The 27,068-nt window shown below is 35.6% G+C and overlaps 1 protein-coding gene across 1 annotated transcript in view; it reads right to left on the bottom strand.

The window, feature by feature from the left end:
* The window catches only part of SYNE1 (spectrin repeat containing nuclear envelope protein 1), a 560,807-nt gene that overhangs the window by 444,305 nt on the left and 89,434 nt on the right, over positions 1-27,068 (bottom strand). Inside the window, 1 exon segment of the mRNA XM_078155071.1 lies at positions 11,303-11,364. Coding sequence (XP_078011197.1) covers positions 11,303-11,364 — 62 coding nt within the window.

The raw sequence follows: 27,068 nt of genomic DNA, 5'->3' as shown, positions 1-27,068 counted from the left end.
TAAAAATTCTTTCCCAATTTTCTACCTTCCTTCTAATCTTAGTTGCATTGGTTTTGCTTGGGAAAAAACTTTTCAATTTAATGTAATCAAAATTATCTATTTTGCTTTTCATAATGTTCTCTATCTCCTGTTTGGTCATTAATTTTTCTGTTCTCTACAGATCTGATATGAAAACTATTCCTTGTTCTCCCAATTTGCTTATAGTATCAGCCTTGATATCTAAATCTAAATGAACCTAATGGTAATCATTTTAAATATCAACTTCATTTAAAAAAATGCACAGACCCCTTGATCTCCCACCATTCCCAATTCTTAGAGCCTTATGCCTAAGATCCACAAAGTTTGTCTAGGCAGCCTATGTTCAAAGAGCTAAGAATAGTGTATTTAGAGTTATCATAGTGGAACACTACATGCTTTCCTATGAATAATCACTTGGAGACATACATTCTGGAAATACTACCTCCATTCATGAAAGGGAAAGGCTATGTTGGGGCAGGTAGGTGTCTCAGGGGATAGAGAACTGTCCCTGAATGCAGGAGGACCTGAGTTCAAGTCTGGCCTCAGACCAAATACTTGACACTTACTAACCATGTGACCCTGGGCAAGTCACTTAACCCCAACTGCCAAAAAAAAAAAAGAATAAAGGAAAAGAATGATATCTTTGGGGCAGCTAGGTGGTGCAGTGGATAGAGCAACAGCCCTGAAGTCAGGAGAACCTGAGTTCAAATCCGGCCTCAGAGCAAATACTAGAGGCTTACTAGCTGTGTGACCCTGGGCAAGTCACTTAACCCCAATTGCCTAAAAGAAAAAAAAAGAAAGAAAGGCTATGTTCCCTTCAGGCATTCATTTCAGGAGCAGAAAAATAAAAGCACTTATGGGCACTTAATGTATTGATTTGTGTGGTTGACAACCTAGTGAATAAGAACAGACAAGGGAAAATATTAAGCTTAAATTCAACCTAGGAATATCTTTCAGATAGCTTATCAGTGGCCAACTGAAAATGAATCATTACCCTTAAAGTCAACAATTCTATCTTATTATCAATCTAGAGTTAATTAAAAGTACCACATCTTCTTTTATTACATTAAGATTAAAGACTGAGTCTCCCTATCTCACCTAGGCTATGAATACCATGGGCTATTCATAAGTTTGGTCTACACTTCTAATCAATGTAATCAGTCTAATCAATATGGGAGCCTTAAACTGTACTATTTCCAGGGTAGACCAGTTTGCTCTGACTTAGGCATCTTGGTAGTTGCCCCCCCCCTTTGCCATATTAATTCTAAATAGCACAGATATATGATCAGATTAGCCCACAGCAGTTCAGAATTCCAAAGTTCAGCCACCTGCAGTACTTTGGATTACAGGTATATGTGCCACCACAACAGGCATCTTTAAAATTTGGGAATTAAAAGTTTAATATGTCTAAATTTCTTTTGTATTCAGAAAATTATAGGTTTTATACTAAGGATAAACCTCTTAATTTCTAGAAAGAATTATCAGGTGCATTAAATAAACAAATACTATTCTTTCTGCAGATAAATACACTAGAGTATATATTTTAATTTGTAATGTTTTACATATTTTGGAAGTATGAATGCTTTGCTTTGAAAGCAAAACAAAACTAAAAAAACCCAGATAATTACACCAATTTTGGAAAATTCACATCTGGGAAAACTAAAAAATGGAGGGCTTGATTATATCTTTCTGCTTTTGTAAGCATTTTTACTTTTATAAGGGCTTTTTCTGAGAACAGATTGTGCTATCCTTTTCCACTCTGTCTCATCTCACTGTTGTCATAATATTTATAATACAGAAGTATTACAATGTAATATAATGTCATTGGTAAAAGTTAGAGTTTATTTTGTTATTTAGCAGAAGATAATTTGTTAAAACAACTTTGCAATTGAAGAGAACTACTAAAAATTAATTTACTACAAATTTCCTAAGATAAATATTAAACAGCACTTCCTAAGGTTTCTTTCATTTCAATTCTCCCCCCCTTTCCACTTTTCAATTTCAATTTTTTCTTTCATTTCAACTTTTTTCCATAATATTAATTATAAAATCATAAATCATAAAATTAAATATCTACTCAACAGTAGGAGATCCAATGATCTAACTCTTGAACCTTCTATTAACCCCTACTCACTCTCCTAAAAATTACCAGTACCCAGGGAAAAATCTGATCAAACAAATTGAAACACAGCACATGAATGTAAATTACCTTCCCTTGCAGAAAGTAAAATTATACTTACTACAGAAAGTATTGTTTCCCCCTCCCTTTCTCCTCCCCCCCATACTCTAAGAGTCAGATCATAATTTTATGCTTTGCATTACTGGTTATGCATGTAGGAGCTGTCTAAGGTTCTGAATCTGCCTAGTTAGCAGGACCATTGACTGCTTAGCATTATATGTGCCCCAGGTCACAGATAAGACACAGATAAATCCATTCTAGCCCTCCATAGTTTAGCTCTCTTCGCATTAGTATGTTCAGAGTTCCAGTACTAAACACCCGGAAGTAGCAAGACTCTCTTAGGACTAGATATAATCTCAATCAAATGAGATATATATGTAAAATGTTTTACAAACCTTCAAGTGCCATATAAATTTCAGATATAGATATTAATTTCTTCTTAATCTAATTGAGAGAATTACTTCAGAACAATGACACAAAGGATAGAGAATGCATGTTTTTTTTTTTGAAGAACTTGCTTTCCAAAGGAATCATCTCTCCATGAGGTCTATTGGCTAGACTGTGCCTTCCAAATATCATGGGTATTTGAGTTCTGCTTTTGACCTCATTCAGAAGATATGCCTTTTCTACTGTGTTCATACAACTGCTTCTTACGTAGTATTGTTAGCCTAAGTTTATATGCATAGAACTAGTCAAGATACCAAGATCAGTGACCAAGGGCATAAAATAGCCTTAAATTAGTGCAGCAGAGTCAAGGTTCTGAGATGGTTCCTATATCCACCAATACAGGAAATGTTCTGGGGGAAAGAAAGAAAACTGTCATCATAGGCATAAACTGCAGAAAATTTGGAAATATTCAAAATGGCACCATTCCCTTGAAAAGAACTAAATAATGTTCACATTTTATTTAATTTTCATGTTTTTGTATAGAGACACCTAGTAGTACAATTGGAACTGGAATCAGGAAGACCTGAGTTTAAAATCAACCTCAAACACCTACTAGCTATGTGACCCTGGGAAAATTCCTTAACCTCTATCTCCTTCAATTTCTTTATCTCTAAAATGGGGATAATAATAGCACCTATTTCCAGGGGATTGTGAGGATAAAATAACACTTGGAAATACTTTGCAAACCTTAGAGAGTTGCTATTATTATTGACTATTATTACTTCTGTTGGTGAAAAGGTCAAAATAAATGACAAAGTCCTCCCACAGAACACTGATTATGAAAAATATTTTAAATGAATATTGTCAAATTTATAATGAGATACACAATTAGAGTTTTAAGCTTAAACTAGGACCTTTTTCTTTTCTTCCTCTCAGAACAGAAATGACTTAATATGATTGTACAAATTAGGCAGATCAAAAAATAATCTCAACTATGCAGCAATATACTCTTCTGTTCATTTCAAAAAACATCTTTCTGCAACTTTTCTTTATTGAGGAGGGCAACCCCATTCCTAGATCCCCTCTCCCTTTCTACTCTACCCCCAAATTCAGCAAGAAACAAAAACAGAACCTTTGCAAGAAATATTCACATTTAAGAAATACAAATGGGTATGTCTGAAAAATCTATGTCGCATTCTGCAATTTGAGTCTATCTCTGTTAGGAGGAATAAAGCATTATTTATATGTGGTCCTCTGGAATGGTGGTTGGTAATTGGTTTGATCAGAGTACTTGTATTTTTAAAATACTTCTTTACAATATTGTTATTATTGTTTAAATTGTTTCCCTTTTTCTCATTTTTACTCTGCATCAGTTTATATAAATCTTCCCAGGTTTCTCTGAAACCATTCTTTTCATCATTTCTTACAACACAATAGTATTCCATTCCCCAACTGATGGTTACCTTCTTATCTCCCAGTTCTTTGTTATAACAAAGAGATCTGCTATAAATATATTGTACATATGCACAAATTCCATTTTACTATCTGTGTTATGACTATTTCATCAAGACTGCTATTATCTTCTGCAACCACCCCCTCTGCAATAGGACTAGTGGCAATATTCAGCAAGCTAGAATTATAGGGGACCTACAATATGATAAGGATTCAGAATGGAGGTGTTTGAAAGACAGAGTTCTAAATTTGGTTTCACAGTATTAATATACATCATGTTATTTGCCCTTGCAGCATTCCCGAAATTTATGAACCACGTTTTTCAAAACCTGCTGAGCTGAAAATTGGTGTTGCACATTAGTGACATCTTGATTTACTCTAAAAATCTTTCCCAGCATGACCAAATGGTCTGCATAGTCCTCAAGCTGTAATGTCAGCATATGCCATTTGTCAAACTCAAAAAGTGCCAGCTTTAAAAATAAATATGCAATGTAGTTCTTAGGATGTTGTTTATGTCGTTAAGGGACAAAAATGGAGTTACATAAAGTAGAAACCGGCTTCCAATTGGGTACCCCCAATATTATGAAGGATTAGTCATGCTCCCTAGGGCTCCTGGGATGGTGATGCTATTTTATTTAGTGATTCTCTACAATAATGACAACCCTGGCAGATCAACTCAAATATCAGAAGGTTTTTCATTGAGCCCCAGAGGCAGAGGCTCCCTTGAATCTCAAGAAGTTTTGACTAGAATTCATAGAATCTGTGATACTGTCACTTGCACAATCAATATCTTTGCCATAGATTGATGCACTGATTTCCATTATCAGGGTCATCCTTTCTCAAGCTGGTGGTTTTTCCAAACTACTGCAGCTCTAGGCCTATTTTTTCATATAAATCAAAACCAACAGAGCAAAATAATGTCACTGGGGAGAAAGAGCTCCTTGTAACAAAGGAATTATTTTCTTTGAGGCCTACAGGCCCCATTTAGAGGGGATAAGACATCTCATCAGCTATCAATGGAACACAAGAACTTACAACTTCTACTAACTTCCCCAAAGCTTAAATAGTGACAGATTTAGTGTTTTTAAGACCTATTTTTGAGTTTTCTTGATTGTATACTTTTTCTGTGTCTCAGAGTGCAAGATGATAGCCACAGTCCCCATGGCCAGTGTGTGTGTGTGTATGTGTGTGTGTGTGTGTATCTGATCAGCCATCACAACAGTAATTCCTATCCCCATCAAAGTTTGTGTTTATACAACTTTACCTGAACATCCTAGACTTTAATTCAGAGGGAGGTGATGTAGAGAGAAAGGAGACAGATAAATTTGCATATATGTTGATAGGTGGTGGTACCAACTGATGGGTTGCCCCTCTCTGGCTAGGGTTTTTGACCCATGAAACATAAGCTCTGAAGAGTCATAATGAGATTCAGCATGAAATGCTCATGATGAACATGATATACTACTTTCTATTCCTAGTAATCTTAAGGGTATACTGATGTGGCCTCTACAACAGCTACATTTTAGGGGACATGTTTTGCTGGTATCCATGTCACTTTATTATATACAGTATTTTCATTTCTAGTAGAATATTCCAGTCTCCAACATTAAAATAATGTTTTTCCAGTTCTCATCAATTAGTATTAGGGTTTTGAGATATTTTACTAACATATGCTTGGACTCAAATTATGTAACTGTGTAGTCAACATTTTTCAGGGGACACAGATCTTAGTCTGGTATCTGTACTATGGAACTGGACCCTAGAACTTTGACCTCTGTGATTCTGAATAGCAGCCTGTATCTGGGGGTTCATTTAGCAATCTCTACTTCCTGTGGAGGCCTTAGAGTTATTCATGGAGAAACAGGAAGGAAATAATAACATAACTGCCATAGCTTTGGAGGGTTAAATACAACTACAGTATATGGTAGATACTTTGTTCTGTTAATCCCTGACTTTCTGTAGGTTTAATATTTTTATTATATTGTATCTCTAGGGAACTTAAATTTGGTCCAAATAAGGAAGAAACTTGAGTAGAAAGTTACAAGCCAGACCTTGGATGCAGCTCAAATCCACCATGATACTATTCAAGATTTTTCAATGCTCTAGCAGTCTTCCAGTATTTCACGAATGATATTTCCCATTACTCTCTAGACTAAGAGATGATTGTCTTTTCTATATAGCATATTCATATATTCCCAAGACCCCGACCAGAATTCTCAGAGCTGTCTTAACCTAATTCTGGGACCAACATTTCTTTTCAGACTAGAAAGGCATGAATTTGGCTGGGAAGAGATATAGTTACTAAAGCATAATATAGCCTATAAAAGGGTGGAAGAGAAGTTAGTGTCATGCTCAACTGGAAGTTACCTATGAAGCTGAATCCCACAAAAATTTCTTAAGTTACAGGTTAACACTGACAATTAAGTCTTTGCTTTGCTTTTTTGATTCAATTTTCTGTTTTATTATGAACTCCACAAACATAAACATGCATATTTTAAAACACAAAGATGAACAGAAAAGAGGATTTTACATGTAACTGTGAATTTGATACTTAGTTTTAAGTGTATATTAAATTTAACATGATGGGAACAAAAGTCCTCTGTTTGTCTGTGTCCCCTTCCGAACTACTTGGTTCTGCTATATTTTTTAATGCTTCACTGGAATTCTTTCTTTTTTCTTTTTCTTTTTTGTAGTGCTATTACTACCCATTAATTCTTCCCCTAATGTACTTTTTCCCCCATAGATTTTCCTCCTGCAGTGACTTTTATGACTGAGCATATACATATATGTTGAACTCAAACAACAATTCACTTTTGTTCTGTGTCTGATCAACCTGGATCCACACTCACCATTTCTAGGTGAGGCAAAATACATCTAAAGTAGTGGTATGGAGTCATATTGTCTTCCATTTGGACCCTCCCTTCTCTCTTTCAAACCAAAAAGCAAACCAAACCAAAATTCAGTATCTACTATATAAAAGGTACTAGATAAAGTACATATGATACAAAATGAAATCACACATATATACCACATACACCTCTCTCTCTCTCTCTCTCTCTCTCTCTCTCTCTCTCTCTCTCTCTCTCTCTCTCTCTCTCTCTCTCTCTTTGTCTCTCACACACACACACACATACACACATACTAGTATCTGCTCCAAGGAGCTTACATATTCTTGTATTGATTAGAATATTCAGGTACAGAAGGGTAACATTTACAATAGCACCTCATTAAGCTAAAACTTTGGACTCCAGTATGGCATAGTATGGATAGAGCTGATTTCTGCTTCCCAGTTTTCAATGTAGAGTCTGCTTTAGGGTATAACAAAAACGAAAGCATCTCATTCATGATCAAAAGAAGGCTGTTGGCAAACACGCCTTTTAAATAACACCTTAAGTCCACCATGGCCAATCCAGTTTCTGGTTTCTTCCCGGTTTTTTACTCTTGGCTTTACTGTTCCACTTCTCCTACTGTTTGTCCCCTCTTGTGTCTACTTCTCAACATGTCATCTTATTTCACACATGGATTGTGTTTTTCCTCTGCTCCTTTCTTTTGCTGCTTCCCTCCCTGACCACTGGCTTTCCTATTGATAATGTAACATATGTTAAACTCTCACAGCAACCCTTACATATCCCAGATTGACCACTGTAAACAGCAGCTTAACCACTCTGGTTGCAGTGCATGGTGGTGGGACTTGATGGAAATTTGTCATTATGAAGTATAAAATCCCAGATAGTCACAATTCACATCTCAGCGTTTCAGTATTTTATACTGAAATACATGAATATTTAAAGATTGAAATTTTTGGATTTTCTATTTTTTGCTCCACATCCTTATTCAAAGTTTCTTTTATGCTTCTCATCTTACAATGATGAAAATGTATTCCCTCAATCAATATCTTCCTTAAGCTATACATAAATTACCTTAAAATTCTAACTTTTTATAGCCAGGAATACCTATACTATAGATCAATTCGATAGTGACATAGTAAACTAATCCTGCAGAAGACCATAAAATTATGTTCTTTCTGCTTCCTGAGAGATGTTTAAGAAAAATCTGAACAAAGTGCATGTCAGAGACAGTTCATGTGGAGTTTATCTTGGAGGCAAGGAATTACATGCCTTCTATGATTCTATGATTACATTGCTACTTTGCTAGCCAGATAAAATTAGTAATAATGATACCTTGATTGGCTAGTTGTGATAGATACTAGATAAATATTCAGACACTAGTTTAAATCTAAGGCTAATTTGGGAATCAGATTAGTGACATATGCTTAAAATGACAATAGCTTACACAGGCCATATACCTTACTTGCACTGATCTTTTTTTTTTTAAAAATAAGAGCAAGATAGTATTCAATTGATGTGTATTTTTTTATTTAAAAAGTATTTTTGAGCTACCTCTCTGTAAAAAATTGTACTAGGTGCTATAAAGACTCTCTTGAGACCAAAGACTAAGTTTTTGCCTTACTTTATATCCCCAAAATTTAGCACAGTGCCTGGCATGTAGTAGGCACTTAATAGACATTTGTTTGTTGAATGACTGATTCTAAGAAGCTTGTGATCTAGTTGGAGACACCAAACTAACACACAAAAAACTACAATGAAAAATACAAGACAACATAGGATGAAATACTCATCCATGTGGTATAGAACTACATTGTAGGGGAGTTCTTAGTATTCCCCACAAGTATCTAATACAGGAAAACTATGACTCAAAAAATAATTCTTGAGTGAATGACTGATTTAAAGGATAGGAATATAAATGAATGTGTTAGATTCATAGATCTAGATTTGGAAGAGACCTTAGAGGCTGTTTGGTCTAACTCCCTCATTGTGTAGTTGAGCAAACTAAAATCTAGGTAATGAGTTCAATTGGCAGGATCAGAACTCAGGTCCTCCAACTACATAATCAGTTCTCTTTTGGTTATGAAAGAGTTCAGGGTAGAAACACAGCTTGTGTTAGCTTTAAAAGATAAGTAAGATTTTATTCTGAAGAACAGAGAACATCCCAGTCAGAAGATGGAGAACAACATGACCAGGAATGAACATGTAATGTTCTTGGGGCAGTGAGAAAAACAGCATTTATCATAGAGTAGTAGCAGCAGATGTAGCACTAGTTGTTGTGATAGACATTCTTTAGCTCCTTAAGGTTTGCAAAGAACTTTAAGACATTATTTTATTTAATTTTCAAAACCCTCTGAGGTGAATACTACAATTATTATTATTAACTTCATTCTGTAGGTAAGGAAAATTGAGGCTGAGAGAAATCAAGCAATTTGCCAATGATCACTCAGTGTCAGAGATGGAATTTCAGCCTAGCTTTCTCTTGCTTCCAAGTCCAATGCAATTTCCAAACAGTATTTTCATTTATCAAAACAGGCAATCAACGCACAATGGGTTAATATAACATGAAATAGAATAAAGTTATTGTTACACTACAAATCAAAATAAATATTTTTAATAAAAATAAACATCTTAGAAATATTTAGTACCATGTTTCAGTATTTTAGGAATAGAAGAATACAAGCCCCTAAAAACATTTACACGTCTTAAACTAAAATGTAGTCTTAAATACAATTTAAAAAATTTTCTACTAATGAGTTACCATTTCAAGGGTGTTGAAGGTCATTTCATGCCTGATACAACTTGCTGAATCATAAGCAGCAACTATACTGCAATCCAATCAAGAAGACAGATTATATTTCATCTGGAGTTCATGAAATATTTACCTGCTAATAAGACTAGGAGGAAGTATTGATAAATCTGCCCTATATGTCCTACAAATGGGGAACTCTGCCATTTTTCATTGCATTTTCATTGTCAATTTGAAAAGTATGAAAGTATAATGACTCGATACCATTTCACATTTTTGTTTTTTAATAACTTTTTTCTCAATCAGCAAAACTCTTCTCTACCTCCTATGCCTCTAATTGAGTGAAAATATAGTGAAAACTTTAATGCTTTTTAAAAGAAAATTCACCCCCACATTAAATGCAAAGGCATTTGCATACATGCAAGCAGATTATCCTCACTTAGGCATTAGGTACTTGGATACATCAGATTTATCAACATCCCATACAAATGATCCTCAGCCTTGAAACCTGCCAAGATAGGCTCAAGGAAGCTCTGCACCAAGCCCTGCCTCTCTCCTACCCACCCCAATCAAGAAGTATTTCCAAAGCTGCAGAATTTGTTTGTTAGTCTGGACACCAAGCAACCACCATGGCCACATGGAGAAGAGGGATCTTTATTTTACACTATTTTCTCCCTTTCTCCCTTTGCTTGTCTAAAAAAATACAAAAGGAGAAAATGACAATGAGAAGGAAAAGAATGGATTTTGAGGCATTATGTGAAGTCTCCTCCCCTCAGCCCCCCATCATCAATTCAGAAACTATTTTTAGTGGTACCTCAAGTGATTGATCCTGTCAGTGTAGGGAAGATAGCCTCAACCCAAAGATCCTGACAGGATGAATTCAGAGGTTCTCTTGAAGTCTGTATTTGTTTTTCTAAATGAAATACAAAAACTTCTGAGGTAATTTTTGTTTTAAGTCCCAAATAGTTAGAAAAATGACCAACAATCCCCTCTTCCCCCCCCCCCCCACACCCCAAATCACTCCCCATTAACACTCTTCAAAGTATTGTATAAAATATGGTCATTGGTTCAAGCCCAATAAACATATGCAGTGTGAATCTGGATAATGCTAAGGGCATTCATTACTTGCACTGATGATTTGTACTGACCTGGATTTTCTCTGAATGGATCATGATTAACCATGTAGTACAACATACATGAAAAACAGGTTACAACGTATGTGTGGAGTTACTAAAAGCTCAATGAGGTCAGAATGCCTGAAGCTCCATTGTGAGAATGATTTGGACCAAAGGATCATGGTGCTAAGGTGTAACTCTTCTGTAACACTTTTATGATGTTTTTACAACTATCCAGATGAATTGAAATATTCTTATGGAGCTCTATGTATCCTTTGGGAGTTTCAATGACAGAAAAAAAATATTCCCACTAGTAAATCTATGTCTAATAAACACATAATTTAGAAAAGATCCTATGTTGAAATATAGGACAAGGATTTACAAAGTTGACAACAAAGAAACTATCCTTATTCTTTGTTGACCAGTTGGTTGCTGACCAATAGGTTGCACTGTTTCATAGACCTGGACTAAACCATGAATTTCATTGAGTAAGTAACAATAACACTTTCTTCATATCACGCACCAAGTATAATTAAAATACAATAGTATTTAGTACCTTAGCCAGATGAGAGTTGATCCATTTTGTAAAAGTCCGTTTTTGCACTATCTCTTGCTCATCTGAAAAAGAAGGATAATGATACTCATTAGATATATCAGAGGCCACTAAGAGCTGACAGCATGGAAAACATCATCATAATAAATATCTACAGGAAACAATTGTTCTTTCTCCTTATTCATTTTTCTTGCAATTTCCTTGAAAGTAAAGGAAGAGTAACCTCAAAGGGTTTTCATCAATTATATTATTATGCAATTAATATGCATTAATTTCATCAATTATATTATGTGATAAATATACACTGACTTTGAACCTTCCTGTAATGTGTCAAGCTTATGACAAATTACTTCATCTATGATGGTATTACTATATTTTAAGACATTCTCTAAAAGCTAGAAATCACAATAAATGAAGATTAAGTTTAATTCAATTCAAAACTCTTCTTAGGCACTTAATATGTATGTGTAAGTCACAATGCCAGACAGGGAACACAGAAAAAAAACTAAATTCTCTCTAATCTTAGAGGGCTTACTTTCTCCTAGGGGATTGTAGCATATTTACAAGTAAGTAAATAAAAAATAATATAAGAAAATTTCAAATTCAATAATATTAGTAACTCAGGGTATCAAAAAAGATCCCATTGTGGATGTTATACTTAAGCTATGTTTTAAAGGAAGCCAGGAATTTGAAAAGGCTGAATTATAGACAATGACCGAGAGTTGGGAGGTGGAATGACTTACAGACAGAATAGCTAGCAGGTCACTTTTTCTGAAACAGAATGAGCATCATTTTATGAAATAAAAAAGGGTAGGTGGGAGCTAAATTGTGGAAAGCTCCAACAGGCTGAGGATTTTTGGAGGGGAGAGACTGGACACAGGAAAAAGTTGTCAACACACATTTATTATTTGCTATTGGCCAGATCCTGTACTAAAGGCTGGGATACAAATAGGCAACTAACATGGTCTCTGCCCTTAAGGAACTCACATTCTACTGGGATTTAGAGCATTTTTAGAAAACCACATTTTCGAAAACCTTAGAAAATCATAAATTTAGAACTGATAGTCTAGTTTAGATTGGTAGGAGAATAGAGCACAATAGGGTTAAAGTACTACTACTATATTTTCCTTTTAAAATTAGAGGAAAACATTTAAAATGGTTTCTTATGAACCTGTGCAGTAGGTAAGTGGTTAATGGGCTTAACTGCCCGGGTAGGGGTGGGGGAGGGGTAGGTGTTTTATCAACTCAGAAAAATAGACTTTTTCCTGCTGTGCCCTGCAACTTGAGTAAGGAAGGTGAATCCCTGGAGAATCTCCCACATACTGTGCAGGAGGCACCACCTGTACCCTCTTCCAACTCTAAGACCTATTGTGCTCCATCCTCCTACCAATGTTGGCATTACAGGACCTCTACCCATGGAAATTCTAAAATCTAGCAATCTAAACTAAAAAGGACTTAATCTTACATTTGAGGAGGAGGTAGAGAAATGTTTACATAAAAATTTAAAAACCAGATACCCTAGAGAGAAAGAAGTATGATGTTCATGTGTGTGTGTGTGTGGGGGGAATTCACAAGGAAAAAGAACAAAATGAATAATGAATATAAGGAATAATAGCAATGAATAAGCAATGAATGTGGTTCCAGGTGTCTGTGTAAGCAGAGAATGGGTGAGAAACAAAGTGCACCATGGAACTTTGACACAAACAGTTCTATAGGCCTGGCAAGATGGGATGGGATGCGATTAATGGCAGGAAGATGGTGATGACAGGGAAGACCCTGTTCAAAAAAAGCCAATTTGAAAGAAAAGGTATTGGTGGTAAGACATTCAAAAGAAGAGACTCATCTTTTTAGAAATTCACGTGCTTAAGATGCAGGCATGATGAAGGACATCTGGGTGAAAAGGCTATAAAAAGGAAAACAACTCAAGAGGCATCTGAGGCTCTCAGAAAAGAAAATCTGGCACAGGAGGGAGGGAAAATGTCAGTCACCACCTTCATGAGCCACCACTGCTATTGTTGCTGCTCCATTTGATAGTGAACTTCTGTGTTTATATTTAGACTTGAGCTAAAAGACCTTTTTTTGGAAAGCTCAGATTATATCTTCTTGTAGCATTACATGTTTTTAAATGCCAACAAATCCCTCTACACTTTTTTTCCATTCAATATGTGAACTGTGAAAACATATCTTAATGGGATCTCCAAATATATTTTTAGTTCATATAGTCAGACAAAGTCAACTATATCCTGTTTAAAAAAAGAGAAGAAAAAACAAAAAAACAAAACAAAATGAAAAAGAACCCTCCAGTTTTGATGCCATCATTTCTTCCTACTATTTTTTTTTCTCTAAAGAAATGTTTAATTTTTTAAATTTCATGAACTCAGCATTTCTTCACCTGTCAAAAATTAAAAATTATTCTTGGGCTTTTACAATTTGTTGTAATGCAAAGATGCTGAAAATTTACACAGACACACACACACACATATACAAAATATTTTACCCATAAAGTTTACCAAAAAATATGCACTGGGGGAAAATCTTGAAAATAAATGTCTAATGGTATGCATAATAAACTATAAACATAGAGATTCTTTATAATATCTTGTTGGACAAATAGAACTGTAGGATTTTTTCACTGTACATGGAGTTGTGTTTAAGAAGATATTACATGATTATATATAAAAATAAGCAATTTTATCAATCATGGAACTTTTCTGTATTTAAAGAATAAACCAAGGGGCAGCTAGGTGTCACAGTGGACAGAGCACCAGCCCTGAAGTTAGGAGGACCTGAGTTCAAATCTGGCCTCAGACCAAACACTTTAGCTATGTGACCCTGGGCAAGTCACTTAACCCCAATTGCCATAAATAAATAAATAAGTAAGTAAACAGATAGATAGGTAGATAGATAGATAGATAGATAGATAGATAGATAGATAGATAGATAAGTGAAAAGAATAGACCTGTGATTTTAAAAGTATTAGGGGTGGGAACCTGTGGCCTCCAGGCTCCCCACCCCGGGTATAGGTTATTCATAAAAGAGGCAAAGTAGGTCGGCATCTTCTTTGGAAATTATAGTTTTAGAAAATTGCCTAAAGCACTGAGAGATTAACTGGTCTGCCCAAGGTCACACAGCCAGTATGTCAGAGATGGTATTTAAATTGAAGTCTTCCATATGCAAGGCCAATTCTTTACCCACAAGGCCAAACGGTCCCTCTTTTTTTTTTGTGAGGCAATTGGGGTTAAGTGACCTGCCCAGTCACATAGCTAGTGAGTATTATGTGTCTGAGGCCAGATTTGAACTCGGGTCCTTCTGACTTCAGGGTCGATGCTCTATTCACTGTGCCACCTAGCTGCCCCACACTGTCTCTCAAGAAAAAAATGTCTGCCACTGTTTAATGCATTTTCTCAACATTTCTAGTCACATAATTTATTCTTTATTTAAAAAGAGAATATGTAACTAGACCTGTGTATGCTTCTGTTCATTTGCGTAGAATAGCTTTAAGATTTCAAAGAAATACTTGTTAAGGTTTCTCTTTTGACAAACTTAGCACCGATGACTAAGTATACCAGTTTTTTCTCTAAAATGTGTATTTAGTCTTATCCAGAGAGGGTCAGTAAGTTAGTCAGATAATGATCAAAATGACCTATTACAATTAAACACATGATTTACTATCCACAAATAATTTATGTATTAGAAATTACTTTAATCAATAAGACAAATGAAATTATCTATTTGAAGGATCCAGCAGTGAAGTATGAATTTTTGCTGACCTCCAATCTGCTAAACAGTGTTTTCATAATAATTATGCCTATTGATATGCAAGCATTGGATAGACACAAAATCATATTCTATCTGGCCCACTAGTCTGCAAGTTCCGTGAAAATAGCCATGTGCTATGTCTTATCTAAATTTTGTATTCCCCTCATCACCTAGCACTGTGTGCTTTGCTCAGAGTAGTTCCTTTAAAACTGTGAACTAAATCAAACTGAAAAGTGGAACTGGTATGAAAGACAGAATAAGACCCCAGAGATCTGACTTTTGGACACATTTGTAAAGGCTGAAAGCAGAGGGAAAATATGAACGCAAATTTAGTAATAATCTACTTAATATGATGAATGTTAAAAGTCAAACCAGATCATGCTGGCTAATAGATCCCCTTTGGTATATAAATTAACCAAAATAGCGGTTTACCTGGAAAAACTATCAAATACCTCCTTTGCATAATAATAGTTTAGGTACTCTTTAGTGACTGAAAGAATATCAAACATAGTAGGATAATGAAATGAAATTAAGGTTCTATGACTATCAAATTTTTATACTATTTAAATAATTCAAATCACCACTGAACCATCATCTCCAAAGAATTTTCCATTTACTTCTATTATTTAACAACAATAGTTTTCAAAATAAAATGGCATGGTAGGAGTCCAATTATACAAAAATCTCATGGCTCACTGAAACTAAAACTTCAGGCAAATAAAGCTTAGGCATTTCATGGAAACAGAATTAGAGCTAGAAAGAACTTTAGAATTCATCTTGTCCAAACTAATCTGGCCAAAGAATACTCTGGGGTTTGAAATATCTTGAGGAAATCTACAAATGCTCATCCTGTGAGTAGATAAGGGATAGGAGCGGGAAGCATTAAAAAAATGTGTGAAGTAGAGAAACTTAAGCTTATTTTCACCCTTAAAAATTCTGTGTTTATAATTAATTCTGTATCTTATATCATATAGCTTACAAAGGAAAATATCATCAGCACTGAAATTTTCTCACATAATCTCTCTTCCCATTGCACAGAATATCCTGCTCAGCAACCACAAGGTTTGAGAAACATTGCTATCTCTAGTCTAAGCCTTTCCCTTTAGAAAAGAAAACTGAGGCAACTCATTGAAACACTTAACCATGTCCTTGTGTGGACATCAAAATGTATTTTGTTTAAGCAGATAGAACTGCCATTGTGGCAAAATTCCAGTAAAATGATTTTGTTCTTCATTATTGTAAACAGTCAATAATGTAACCGTATATTTGCATGTTGTGCCGGCCTACTGACATAACTCATGTATCTAGTTAGGCACAAAGCCTTCTATTCTATAATACACCTACTTGAGATGTGCCAATAATTTAGTGTACCCTTGACTCAGGGTTGGAAATCATACACTTCTAATTAAAATAAAATTGCTCTTTGAATGAAATGCGTAATGTAAACACTAAAAGACTTGGGGATCAGAGTGGTGGTTTGTGTGTGTGTGTGTGTGTGTGTGTTTGTGTGTGTGTGTTAGAGAAAGATTGAGAGAGACACACACATACAGAGGGAGAGAAAGAAAGACAGAGACAGAGACAGAGACAGAAACAGAGACAGATTTGTGGTGGGAAACTAAGGAGAGAGTATATATCTGGATATTGTGCTTGGGCTATCACACTATTAAAATTTAATAGTTTGTCTATTTGGCTATAACTGGCTTTTAACAACTGGTAAGTTGGTTAAAATAATCAGAATGACCAATTCAATGCTGTATTTTTACATTATCAATGCCAAGGCTTCCAGGGCCGTTCAACTAATTAATAGTGATTTATATAATTTAGGGAATTTTAAAGCTCAAATGTTATTAAGTTTGTAGATGAAAAAAAAAATAAGTTGCATGCAGTATAGGTTTTTAGAGGGCAAAATTGACAATGAAAATTAGAAAATGCAACCAACCATCTGCAGAAGAGAAGGGCACTAAAAGAAATATATGAGTAAGAAGTGGTCTCCAGCATTTCTCTGTGGCCTGAAACAGCTCACATGCTACTGTAAATAAAAACAAAAACAAAAACAAACAACAAAAAACCCACCACCAACAAGTTTGTCACAAGTGTTAACAGTGCCATAAAGCCAAATGTCAACATATTCCCCTCCAAAAGTAAAAAAATGCAGCCAAGGATGGATATACTTGCTTATAACGCCTGCTGTTGGGGTTGGTGAATTACTTAAGTTCGGAAGCTCTAAGGCTAACAACAGGGCTAAAGCACATTGGGTGTCTGTACAAAGTTCTACAACAATATGGTGAGTCCTCTGGCAGGGAGGGGGCAAGGAATCTGCCTGACTAAGGCCTGACTAAACCCTGGGCAGGTCAGAAACTGATCACGTTAAAGTTTCTGTGTTGATCATCAGTGGGATCAGGTCTGTGAGTGCCCCTTCACCACCGCCAGAGGAAGCTAGGGAGACCCAGTCTCATAAGTAGGAAAAAAAGAAAAATATGCAAATGTTGCAGATTATTTAAAATTTTTCCATTATTAAAAATATACCACCGTATATTATGGGAAGTTATTTGTTACCTTAAAATCGTTCACGAAGGCAGTAAATTTAAATAGTCTGGACAGAGTTTTGTCTTCCAAAACTCCTTTGGTTATTGTTTTAGAAAGAGATCCATTTATTGATTAAATATATGCTAATAGTGATATTGTATATAATTAGGTACAAGAATCACACACAATAAAAAAGGAGTTGAGGACTGTCCTAAGGGAGGGAGTATATAGCCCCATTCTCCCCCCCTCAGTGAGATCTCAGATCCACTGAATTAGTGAAGAATTTCTATATGCCTCTTCCAATTTTTGATCTGTGATCCTAATGATCAAACTAAAAATGCTCTCAAGTACATAATTTCACTCGATCCTCACCACTTTGTCAGGTTGGGTATTGTCAGGCAACTTATTAACTGTGTGAGCTTCTGAAAGGCAATGGACCCCCTTTTTTTCCTACCAGCCTTCCTGCCCACCTTAGTGAGTTCATCTACTTCCAATGGTTCAATGATCTATGTACAAATGATCCCCAAATTATGTATGTATATATATATATATGTATGTGTATTCCCAAATCTCTCTCTCTCTCTCTCTCTCTCACACACACACACACACACACACACACACACACACACCACACACACATACGCACACACATTTTCCAAATCTATATGCCTAGCCCATCCCTGCAGCACCAACTACCTGCTGGGTATCTATGTGTCTGATGGGAATCTGAAATCCAACATGTCTAAAACAAAACTCATCTCTCTCCAAAGCTCAGCCCTCCCCTACCAATCTTCCTGCCACCTAGGTTGAAAACCTTGGAGTCATCCGTGAATTTCCTTCTCCGCCTTCCACATCCGTTCAGTTGCCACTACTTCTCCATTCTGTCTCTGCATCTCTCAGATTTGTCTCATCCTCTCCACTAACATAGCCACTACTCTAGTTTATTCCCTTATCCCTTTTAATCTGGTCTAATGAAATTGCTTCCTAATTCTCCTCTCTTCAGAGAGAATGTAATAAATTCCTTGAGGGGAAGGACCGTCTCATTTACCTTCATCTCCAAACCATCTAGCTCAGTACCTGGCATGAAGTAAATGCTTAATAAATGGCTACTGAGTGATCAATTGGTTGCTTCCAGTCTGCCCTCTCCATGCCCCTTGAGTCCATATTCCACACATCTACGAATGTAATAGATCTAAGACACGGGTCTAACCATGTTAGTTCCCTGCTTAAAAATCTTCAGTGATTTCCTATCACCTCTAGCTTGTCGTGCCAATCTGGCTCCTATCTACCTTTCTGGATTTATTTCATACTATTCTCCTTTACATTCTACATGCACATTCTACATTTCAGTTATACAGAACTACTTGCTATTCTCTGAACTCAACATTCCATCTCTAGAGAACTCTATGCTTTTTCAGAGATTCTTTCACATAACTAGAGTACACTTCTTCTCCTTACTCCCCCTTCCCTTTTTGAATTCCCTGACTCCTTCAAAGTGGTTCAATTCAGGTATCACCTCTAACTAGATGCCTTTCTTAATCCCTGTAGCTGCTAGTACTCTGTCCTTGAAATCACCTTTTATTTATTTATTTTTTTACATATTGAATTTCCACTTATGAGTGGCAGGAAAATTAACTTTAATATTATTAGTATCAAATGCCATATTGCCTTCTGTGTTGAAAGCCAACCTGGCAGTAAGTGAAGCTCTCCCCTCTAAACAATCCTGGCAATGTCTTGCATTACAACTCTAGAGGTACTTTATTTCCAACTAGCTTGGACTTAGCTCCACCCTAGGGATCTTTAACTCTGTTTATCCTATAAACCAAATGTTCACATGGTCTATGTATACCTCACCTATGTTACAGCATTCTGAGTTTTTATTAGTCTGATCAGCGCAGTCAGACATATTGTAACTTGACTCTAACATAGTGATGTCATGTTGATCCTCTTCAAAATCAAAGGGCAACAACCACCAATAGACAGAGGCTGGCATGGGGTATCAAAAGTGACTCCAAAAATGCCCTTGCCTCTTTCAGTAAGATTTGTGGTGAGTTAGATCATGAAGGGTAAAACAATCAGAATGAAATGGATTTTCTTGCTCCAATTGCCAATGGCAGCTGGGGCCTTATGACTAGGCCTCAATCCTCCTATGACTCCCACCCCCCTTTTCCTCCTGAAAGTATATAAACCTTTTTGGAGTTTTCTTGGTTTATATCCATGTACTCAGATATGTGGGTGACTGATTCAGACTCGTGAACTTCTTTATCTCGATTAAAAATGCCTTTTCCCTCCACTTATGAATTTGATTTATTTCAGGACTAACACCAAATGGAAGGTAAACTCTTTGAGCCTGAGGACTGTTATTTTGGTTTGTATCTTTGCATATATATATATATAGCCAGCACATATACAGCCTTGTACATAGTAGAGCTTTAGTAATTATTATTTGAAATGAGAAGACTTCTCTAGCCCTTAGCATTTTTATTTTCAAAATGGCCTGGATAGTCTTTAAGATCCTTTTCATCTCTAACATTCCCTCATTCTAGACCTTTGGGCTCCTAGTCCAAGTTATACAAAAGCACAAAAGTTAGAAGATGTGTTGGAAAAGACTTTAGAGATGGATGGAATAATGACAGTTATGACATGAAAAACAATGTGAATGTTGAAAGGGGACCATCTAGAATACACGCTGCATGCTAGAATAGATCCATGGGAAAAATTCTGCTTTTAATTTTATTTCCACTAATGGACCACATATAAAATATACTTACTAAAAAGCATGACAGTCTGCATTTTAAACTAGAGAATGCAAACACAGCCTAGCCTCTGAATGGGAACATGAACTCTATGCCGGCCCAACTTGTTACTTGCTACATGCAGTTCCAACTTATCAAAGGATGCGTTTGTTGCCTACTTTTGCAAGAAAGCTACCACAAGTGTGCAATCGTTTCCTTTTGGGACTGCTTATCAGCATCAGCACAACAGGAGGGAAGGCAGTATCGAAAAATTTCCTGACATATGCCTTTTTGTCAAGTGTTTTATTTGAACATGGAAATTCATTTAAATTTTAATGATTTAATGCTTTACTCTCAGATTAAGAGAGGGAAAAGAAGCAAAACCTTCATGTTTTCTCTATTTCAGTTGGTATTTAATGTTGTTCAAATGGAAAGGACTTTATGTACACATTCCTTTAATTTTTCAAAATTATTCATTATTTAACTATAGTCAATTATTGTAATACAAGATAAAGTCATCTTGAAGTGATTTTTAATGTTATATATTCTCTCAATTGGGCCTATCTTTTTTTTTTGCTTTACACATGGGTTTCCATTTTTTTCAGAATACATACATATAAATATATATTATACACACACACACACACACACACACACACACACACACACACATATATATGTATACCAAGTTTGCTTATAAATACCTATTCTTCTACATTCATTCAGGAAACTATTTTCCAACTACTATGTATTTATTTGTCAGTTCTATTTCCCTTTTTTGAATAATATTTTATTATTTTTCCCAATGACATGTAAAAACAATTTTAACATTCATTGTGTTTTAAATTTTGAGTTCCAAACTCTCTTCCTACCTTCCTCTCTCCTCCCTCCCTGAAATGATAAGCAATTTGATATAGGTTATACATGTGCAATCATGTAAAACATATTTACATTTTAGTCGTGTTGTAAAAGGAAACACAGACATCCTCCCCAGAAAAAAAACCATAACATGAAAAAAATAAAGTGAAAAAGTATGCTTTAATCTGCATTCAGACTCCATCAGTTCTTTCTCTAACAGTTATATTTTTTTGAAGTTATCATTCACCTTCTTGAAAAAATGAGTGAGAGATTGGAGAGTAGAATCCAAAAAGCAAATAACTGCAAATCAAACTCTCCCTCCTCATATTTGTCTCCTAGCTTTTCTCAACAAAAACAAACAAAAAACCCCAAAAATAACCCCCCCAAAAAACCCCATTTTTCATACATTTATGGGGATTAGGGAGAAGAATGCTGCAAATAGAAATACAAAGGGAGGGTCATTTATGAAAACTGATAGAAGAAGACCTTTTGGCCCAGACACCTATAGAAACTGCTTCCCAGCTCTGCCCTCTTTCTGGTTCTCATAACCCACAATGCTCACACCATGTTATAAACCCCAGGCAATGATGGTCAGTCCAATCCTTGGAAAATGCAGGAAGTAAACATAAAGCACAGATGGGATAAAATTAAAATTCCACGGTGTGTATTTTGTAATCAGGGTGCCACACATCCATATCACCACCTTCCACAATCTGGCACCATTTGTGATTTCCATTCTTATGTCATATTACTCCCTTCCTCCCATTTCAAGCGTGAGTTAAAATGTAATAACACTCCCTTCATCTATTTCCACTTCCTTGCCTTTACTAATCCTGTTCTATATGCCAGGAATGCCTTCTATCCCCTTCTTCACTTGCTGAATGCTTATGAATCATTTTTATAAAAAACTAAACCTGTGATTTCGGGATTGTAGGAAACTCCCAATATAAATCAGTACCTTCTTTGCAATTTGTAAGACTGTATATTACATTAAGTGATATCCCCAGTATAACAGTCAATACATGGCAGAGTCCATGCTTAAATCCAGGTTAATCAGATCATAAGGCCAGCTCTCTAACCATTACCCTACACAGATTCTCACCAATTCTGGAGGGCAACTCAGATATAACTTCTTTCATGAATCCTTCTCTGACTATTCCTGTCCATAATGACCTCAATTGACCCACACGGCACTTTGCTCAAGACTTCTCTAAGGCACCAATGTATTATTATATTTTATAATTCTCTGTGTTCATATCACACAAGATTATGAACTCCATAAGAGCAGTGACCAACCAGGCCTTATGTAAATTTTATATTTCCTTAACGTCTAGCAAAGACTTCTAAACACCAGCATTTAAGAAATACTTATCAGATTGAATTGAAAATCAAGAAAGCACAGCTTTCTCCCTCTTCTGGCAAAGCTGATACTAACCCTTGTTCTTTTCCAGTACACATAAAACTAAAGTAGGAAGCTGACCTGAATGCAGAATTCTAAATACAAGCAGATAATAAGCAATGATATCTGCTAGCTAATTACTGAGAAGTGGGTTGAATACAGCATGATGAGAAGCAGAAAAATTGGTCCAGAAAGCACTCAAACTAAGAATCTATAGAGCATTTTTGATGGAATCATTCTAATTATCTCAGAAGTAATTAATGGATAAAAAACTACATACATGAAAGATCTGTGATTCTGAACTCCCCTCATCAATATGCTGTCTATGATTTAGTACAGCAGTCCTCAAAGTGTGATCTACTCTTGAGATCTTTTCAGAGGGCCTGAGGTCAAATCTATTTTCGTACTAACGCTAAGACATCATTTGCCTATTGAAATGCTCCTGCCTTTTCCAGTTTATATTGCCCCGTGTGAGGCCAGATTTTCTTCAGATACTACAACCAAAATAAAATATCACAACAGATTGAGTTCAGAAGTAGACACAAGAATCCAGCTGTTTTGATTTTTTTAAAATATTTGCAAAAACATATAAAACACCATCACTCATTAAACTTTTCTTTGAAAAATATGTTATTATAATAAGATGAAACAGATTTATTACTTTAAAGGAATTGAAATTTTAAATTTTATCAGTTTTAATATTTATAGAGTAAATATTGACAGATATAACCCACATAAACAAAAGCTCTTTTGGGGGTCCTCAATGATTATTCAGAGTATAAAGGGATTCTGAAACCAAAAAGATAGAAAATGGCTGATTTAGCAGATAAATCTTACAGAGTTTCTTGGGATACAGAGAGGTAAAGTGACTTGTCCAGGGCCACACAGTGAGTGAGGCAAAATTTGAACCAAATTCCTCCTATTTTGATACATTGCCTTTATAGTGGCAAAAATGGGCTGCACATTATGAAAAAGTGAATATTTTAGAAAAACATAGATATTAATGCAAACTAAGTCAAATGTTTTACTTACATATAATCAAAAATCTTATTCCAAATTTCAGTCAACTGAACAAATTTAAGATGAGTTAGCATTGAGACACATCCTTTATGAAGTCTTTTTTAACTGGAATTATAGAGTCAATCAAAGGCAGCAAAGTGGTACAGAAGACAGACAGTTGGTGCTGAAGTTAGGAAGACTCATCTTCATGAATCCAAATCTGGCCTCAGATACATATTAGCTGTATGTATCTGACCTTGAACATGTTACTTAATTCTGTTTGCCTCAGTTTTCTCATCTATAAAAAGAGCTGGAGAAAGAAATGGTAAACCACTCCAGTATCTCTGCCAAGAAAGTCTCAAATGTAATCACAAAGAATCAGACACAACTGAAAATGACTAAACAACAAAATAGTGACAATCTGAAGTGGTTTAAACCTTCTCTGGAGAGGTGCCTGCCAAATACTTTCACAACACTCTATTTTTGTCAAGACCATCTCTCCACAAATGAAAATCAGAAGGGTGAAGGAAGAAGATTTCCCTAACTCTACAGTAAAGCACTGAAAAGTATCTGGGCCTGTTTATTCCACAGTTCAAATATTGGCTTAACCTAGTAACTGATCATTTTGAGCTCTCTACCTCAGTTTGACAGGAAAAATGGTAAATTGTGGAAATTCCAAACTCAATTAGAGTTTAAACATCAACTAAAATAATTCTGTTATTAATTTTACATGTGAAATAATTCTACTGAATTCATTTATGTATGTCCAGGTAATATGCATATATTATACATGTGTATATAATACATGCATAAGTATACATGTTTTACATATGGTAAATGTAAAATAATTGCCAATTGCCAGTATTAGAAACAAAATTAATAATACCTTTATAGTGATAAACATACCTTACTCCATTTTCCAAAGAATTTTTAAAGATGATTTTCATCTTTATCCAAAGCACCTATTTTCATATGAATGTTTTACAACTTAAAAAATAAACAGAGAAATATATAAAGATCATCCAGATTTATATTCATAGCAGACTTTATCCTGGTTTCAATGAAAAATTCTTTATATTTTTCACAATGATGGTTTTTGTTCATAGTGATTTCAGGCATTCAAATCCCATAAGAATAAAATTAGTGTCAGTTCCACCACCAATAACTAAAATCCCACTTAGCAAGAGTAAACATCTATAGAACCAGAGAGAGTTCATTTTTAAAGCCTGATACACATCATGACACTTGGTTTTTTACATCATTTAACCAAGTTTATGACTGGAATTCAGAATGAAAAGAAACTACATACACAGAGAAAAACAATACCTTTTATCTTGCTGTGAGTCTTAAAGTCTGTTTTCAACATATTCCACCTGTTCTACTGAGTTTTGGAAGCAGCCCTAATTCAATCAGGATCCAAACCAAACACAGGTTTTCACCAAGGAAACCTCCAACCAGCTTAGCAGCATTATCCTCTTGGCATTGCTATAGCAACACCTCAGTTAAATGTGCTGCCATTATTTCTCTCATTCTTTGGTCCTACCCCCTGCTTGCTGACCAACTGCACTGCTTCCTAAGTGAGAGCCACTTCAACAAACACTGTCTTCACACATCGTGGAAAAAAAAAAAGGTACCATGCATGCAATTTCAATGAAGAATACGACTACTCAAGTGTTGATGTTGATGTATTAAAATTTATGATACCTAAAAGTTTCAGCATGTGGAAATTAACCAATAGTCTTACAGGAATGTCTCCTGAATTAATGCCCCCTAAAGTATTCCTTACTACGTTAGGTCTATTGAGAGGTGATGTGATGAAAAGGCTAGCAATAGTGTACCTTCCTCAGAGTAAGGCAGACCAGTCCCCACTCAGTCACATGCTGACAGTGTGAACCTGGGTAAGTCACTTAATCTTTCATTGCCCCAGGCAACTCTATAAAACTACGAATTTCTCAGACATTCTAGTCTGCACTGCTGTAGGGCAAAGATCCTCAAACTCTCTTTGGTCTCTGGACCCTAATACATTTTTAAAAAACTGAGGACTCTCACCCAAAGAGCTTTTGTTTATGTGGGTTATAACTTCATACTGTATGAGAAATTGAAGTATCTTAGTGTTATTGTAAAAATAATTTTGACCTTATGGACCCTGTAAAAGGATCCTAGGGACCCTTAACCATGCCCAGACCACATTCTGAGAATTGCTGCTCTAGCAAGTTCCCTATACAAATGAAATCACAGGTCCAACCTGTGTGACTCTGGGCAAGTCACTTAACCCCAATTGCCTCACCAAAAAAAATAAATAAATAAATAAATAAAGGAGGGAGTCACTAGAAAACAAAACAGACTTTTTCAGTCAAGAGATATGAGATCTAGTCATATCTGTGGAACAAGATGTGTAGAGAAGGCAATCTTTCTTGGCCTCAGTTTCCTCAAGAGGAACAGGGTTAGGTGATGGTTGTTTCCTTTTCCAACTCTATCAGTCTACCATTCTAAATGCTTTTAAAATAAATCTTTACATTTCTTGTAGAGTTTATAAAAAGTACTTTCACATACTTTATCTCACTTGATCCATAATACAATTAGTAGAGGCGGTAGGAGATAGAGCACTGGTCTTGGAGTCAGGAAGAATTTGATTTAAATCCTACCTTGGATACTTACTAGCAGTGTGGCCCTGGTTGAGTTGATTCATTTCTCTGTGCCTAAATTGCCTCATACGTAAAATGTGGGATTCGAAACTATGAGTAGACAGGAATTAACACTCCTCTGCCCCCAGTTTTGTGGACATAAAAAAAAATTGAACATAAGAGACTTACTTGATGGGCCTAAGGCCTCCATACTTTATATATAGAAAATCTGGAAGGAAAGTTCAATGCCCAGGTGTTTTCTTGCTACCATCTCAAGCTACCTCTCCTCTCTATCTCACTACTGGAAGAGAATTTAATTTATGATGGTATTTCTACAAGTCATAGTTGTTTGTGCTTTATTTGTTCTTTGAACTTCCTGGAGGTTTTCCAAACATCTGATGTTAAGAAAAACATTAAGGAATTACAGTGATCATAATTAGAAATACGTAGTAAAAGGTTGTTCCTGTGGGAGTCATATAGATTCTTTTAAAAGCAGGGAATGTGGGTGAAATTTTAATTTACAGAAGAATACAAAATAATGGCTACTTAAGAAACTCTACAAAAATGAAAGCTTATCAGATAATAATGACAATGCATGCCTAAAAAAAAATCATTTGAGTGCCTTTGGAAAGAGGCAGCATGGTATGGTGGGAAAGCATTGGAGTAGAAGGCCAGAAAACTATTGGTTCATGTCCTGGCTTTACTACCGTAATGCTTAGTTCTGTGAATTTTACAGTTACTTCACCTCTCTGGGTCCATGACCCATGACCCATGACCTTAAACAAAAAGCCGTATTTCATTGTTGTAATAGGTAAGGATGTCTTAACCTAGAGTGGCATTTTATGGCATAACCTATAAATTGGATTACC

The sequence above is a fragment of the Phascolarctos cinereus genome, unplaced genomic scaffold (assembly GCF_003287225.1).
Source record: "Phascolarctos cinereus isolate Bilbo 61053 unplaced genomic scaffold, phaCin_HiC Scaffold_5;HRSCAF=322, whole genome shotgun sequence".
NCBI lineage: Eukaryota > Metazoa > Chordata > Mammalia > Diprotodontia > Phascolarctidae > Phascolarctos > Phascolarctos cinereus.
This window is presented reverse-complemented; position numbering and strand designations above follow the sequence as displayed.